The sequence below is a fragment of the Solanum stenotomum genome, chromosome 6 (genome assembly GCF_019186545.1).
Source record: "Solanum stenotomum isolate F172 chromosome 6, ASM1918654v1, whole genome shotgun sequence".
Taxonomy (NCBI): Eukaryota; Viridiplantae; Streptophyta; class Magnoliopsida; order Solanales; family Solanaceae; genus Solanum; species Solanum stenotomum.
The window spans coordinates 2,433,331-2,437,269 of record NC_064287.1 but is presented as its reverse complement, the minus strand read 5'-3'; the positions used below and the strand labels follow the sequence as shown (position 1 = coordinate 2,437,269).

At 31.0% G+C, this 3,939-nt stretch overlaps 1 protein-coding gene across 1 annotated transcript; it reads right to left on the bottom strand.

Moving 5' to 3' along the window:
• Positions 1-2,110: 2,110 nt before the first annotated feature.
• Positions 2,111-3,687, bottom strand: LOC125867536 (cationic peroxidase 1-like). The gene is made up of 4 exons (XM_049548075.1): positions 3,428-3,687; positions 3,138-3,329; positions 2,598-2,763; positions 2,111-2,496 (listed from the first exon to the last, which is right to left on the bottom strand). Exons 1-4 carry the CDS (start codon positions 3,635-3,637, stop codon positions 2,111-2,113), a joined length of 954 nt encoding a protein of 317 aa, XP_049404032.1. The 5' UTR covers positions 3,638-3,687.
• Between the last annotated feature and the right edge of the window lie 252 nt (positions 3,688-3,939).

The window sequence follows — 3,939 nt, the reverse complement described above, 5'->3', positions numbered from 1 at the left end:
TTTCCAAGGTTCTTATATTTAGTTATTTATAGGGTTACACTGAGTAGACGGTGAGTTCCTAGACTTATATGCAAGATCTAACATCTTAAAAGTCATTAGTACTGTTGTCGAGGTTGGTTCTTATATGCTGAAGATGCACATAAGTTTGTGATCATCAAAATGGGAAAATTTGTTGAGATGATGGAAGAATAACGGAGGAGATTGTATATCTCCAAATTTTATGACACAAGAAAGTTGCAAACATTGTTGGAGGGGTAGGGGGGAGGATTATCTCCAAATTTAAAACGTACATAGTACATCACAGTCTACGCGATAAAACAAAATCGAAAACATATAAGACACACTCCCTAAATCGTACATAGTACATCAACGTCAATTTATACTTAAGAATATTTGTATTCAAATTTTGGTTGAAACAAGTTGGACTATTGTATTGTTTCATCAAGACTATGAAAGAGAGTGGTTTACATTTTATTAATTATATAAAGGCCATGCACTAATTAGGGTTAGATAAATATATTTGACTTAATCAACCTTTATTGTTTACAATAAAAGCATGCACAGTTGATTAATTAAATGTTGCACATTAATCAATCAAAGAAATTTATACCTCTACTTTCAAAAGTAGAACAATAATTTGCCATTATGCATTCATCCCCGGTAAATTATAGATTTTCTTTCAATTACAATATAGCCAATGTTTGTTTTGTATTCATTCTATCTGAAACAATACATGAAAATATGGAATTAGCTACGGAATTTATCATATCCTTAGCTAATTTTGTTGCTAAAAAGTTTCTAGCTATGAATTTTCTTATAATCCGTTACTAATCTATAGCTAAATAGGATTGTTGGTGTATATGAATATGTATATTACACCAACAAGGATTAACATGAATGTTTTTATATTTAGCTATGAAATTTTATCAGTCACTAATTCTTTATTTTCTAGCAGCTAACGAATCTTGTGTTTTTCTCCTTCAAAATAAGAGTGAGATATATTAATTCAATTTAAATTTTCATTTTTGTGTATTTTATGACATGTTTATATAGCCAGTATACAAAAATCTTAACGCAATTTAATTCAACAAATTCCAAAAGAATTTTTTCTTTTATTAACTTCGTGCTTAGTTTGTCAAACCACGAACATTATCATCACGATTCGAATATGCGTTACATGTACCCAATCCGAGCAAACGAATTCACTTTTTGATTTTGATGAGTTCTTCGAGATGGTTAATATTATTAAAATTTTCATGTGTTATGTTCATATTAGTGTACACTAAATGATCACGAGTTTGATATTGTCTATATATTTATCACATTTAAACTATCTAACAAGGTCCTTAGCAAATCTCAATAAGGAGCTCGTAGTACTTATGATTGATAAATAATTATAGAAGAATCAGGTCCTTTGCAGGTTTATTGTAGAAATCAAATTTAACTTGGTCTTGGTTTAAAAAAAGATGAATATAAGATAGTCCTTAAGACTTTTACATTTGTTTATTTTCTTGGAAAATAAAGTCCATTTTATTTACCAAAGTTATATTTACGATTCAAGACAAAATTGAAAAAAGTTGATTTGGACATGCCCCAAACATAACTAAAACAAGGTGCAATCATCAACTAACTTCAGCAACATCAATATTTGTCTAAAACTAAGACATTTGAGCACATATAGTATGTATAAGTCCTAGTTGCGGTGCTAAATGAAAAGTACATAAATAAATTGTTTATGTACATTTGGACATAAATAAAACATCATTTTCAATGTTGCTGAAGGGGGAGGGGGGAGGATTATCTCCAAATTTAAAACGTACATATAGTACATCAAAGTCTACGCGATAAAACAAAAACGAAAATATATAAGACACACTCCCTAAATAAAATAAAGTTTTATCAAGTCAACAAATTCAAAACATTAAACCGTTGATCATTTTACTTCAACCGTTGGAAAGTTACACATCGGAGGGGGGAACTTTACCACCTTTACGTCCAAATTAACTACACAGAACTTCAAAGTTCGCGATTAATCGAAAAGGAAATACATATATAAGAAATACATGAAATCTCGAGATTAAATTTTAGAATCTCGTTTTTCTATGAAACCTTAATTGGTCTTTCTGCAATTTTTACGGATTTGGCCGTTGGTGCCGGTAAGTGGGCTAAGATTACCCATTTTCACCATGGCATTTGCAAAATCAGTGAAGAAAGTGGCTGAATTGGAGCTATAAGTGTTGACTATAGAGTCTGTTGATCCTCCACTAGAGAGTTGTTGGTCAGAATGAAGAAGACCCTTTTGAATTCGCAAATTCTTATAGTAAATATTGTCAAATGTGGTTGGGCTTGTGGTGTCTAATGGAGAGATATTATTGTCACTTCCACTTTGTGGACAGTTCGATTTAACCGATGTTGCAAATGAAGAATTTATATCAGTTTCGTTGTAGAGACGATCGCGAAAAGTAGTGCACCTTGCTTGACCTATTGTGTGAGAACCTGCAAAATTCAAAGATATTTTGATTTAGTGTATTTTCTATGAGTCTCGTAAACTAATAAAACAAAATATTTTGATGTATTTTTTTATGTAAAAAATAAACCTGATAGAGCGACCATTTCTCTGGAATTGAAACCTTTGTTAGAAAAGGAAGAAATAAGACCGCTAAGATTCAAAGTTGGTGCAGGAATATCACTATTTGCAGTACTCAAACTTGCAGTTGTTGAGTCTCTTCTTCCAAGTAATACAGTCCAACTAGGCCCACCAAGCTAACAAATCATAAACAATATAATATAATTAGTTTCAACAACTAATACAAATATAATTTCTATATATTGTCAAAACTCTGACTAATATCCTACTTTTTATAAAGGTCAACTTGCTTTCTTTTCCTTTTCCTAATCAACAAGTTTATTAGTTAAAAAATATATTTGCACATGCTTATAATAACTTCCCTGAAAAATCCATCAACTACGTACATATGGGATGTTCGTTACAATTATTTTATTGTAAGGCATATCACATGTGTTTATAGCTTAGGAAAACCAGTTTTTTTAATATTCTTTTTTCATAGATTCATGTTCAGTTAAATTAATAAACATAAAATGAAATAAAAAGAGTATTATTTTAGTTGTTAACTTACTTTAACAACAGAGTCTCTAGCTGCGACAGCTAAAATATCAGCACAAGACACGACATCGGCACATGATGATTCGACTTGAGTTTTGATAGTATCAATCACATCAAATCCCCTTATGGATCCACTATTTGGATTAGCAGTCTTTTCTCCAGTGAAACTTGATGTATCATCTAATAGCACAGATGCATCACAACCCTGCATATTCAATATTAATTAATACTTGTTTGACTTTCAAAAATCAAAAGTATTGCTAAAATTGAGACAGAGTGTGCAAAATAAGTGAGGTAACTTGCATTAACAAAGCAGTCGTGGAAATGAAGACGAAGCAAAGAAGCCCCCATGCGAGACTCCGTAGCGATAGCAGAATTCACAGCTGTTTTGATTATGGAGAGAACATTTGGGCATGATGAATTGTAGAAATTGGAAGTCAATTGAGCTGAGCTCATTCCAATTAGAAAAAAAGGGACTATAATTAGAACTAGTACAAAAGATATGTTAGCCATGACAAAGAAATTATTAGAAGTAGAAAGGAAGAAATTAAGAAGAAAAGATATTGTCTAAGTTTATTGCTTAGCACTACTTAATGTGGAATATGGTTCTTAATTCTTCCCATATTTATAGTAGAAGAGTGTGCCCAATTGTCAACCATTTTACCTTATTTTTTAAATTTCTTATTTCCATTTTCTTTTTAGAGTTTTTTTTTATTTTAAAAAATACTAACTGATTCAAACTTTGCAGCATTACCAAACAGACCATATTTTTCTAAGGCTTTGTAGGCCAATGGAAGCTATTGTGACTTTTTTCT

What these genes read in the sequence shown, in the direction of transcription:
- LOC125867536 (XM_049548075.1), bottom strand. Translation starts at nt 3,637, where the DNA reads ATGGCTAACATATCTTTTGTACTAGTTCTAATTATAGTCCCTTTTTTT. An exon ending in TCCACGACTGCTTTGTTAAT is followed by an intron (nt 3,330 to 3,427) that starts GCAAGTTACCTC and finishes TTGAATATGCAG; the next exon opens with GGTTGTGATGCATCTGTGCT. An exon ending in CTAGAGACTCTGTTGTTAAA is followed by an intron (nt 2,764 to 3,137) that starts GTAAGTTAACAA and finishes ATGATTTGTTAG; the next exon opens with CTTGGTGGGCCTAGTTGGAC.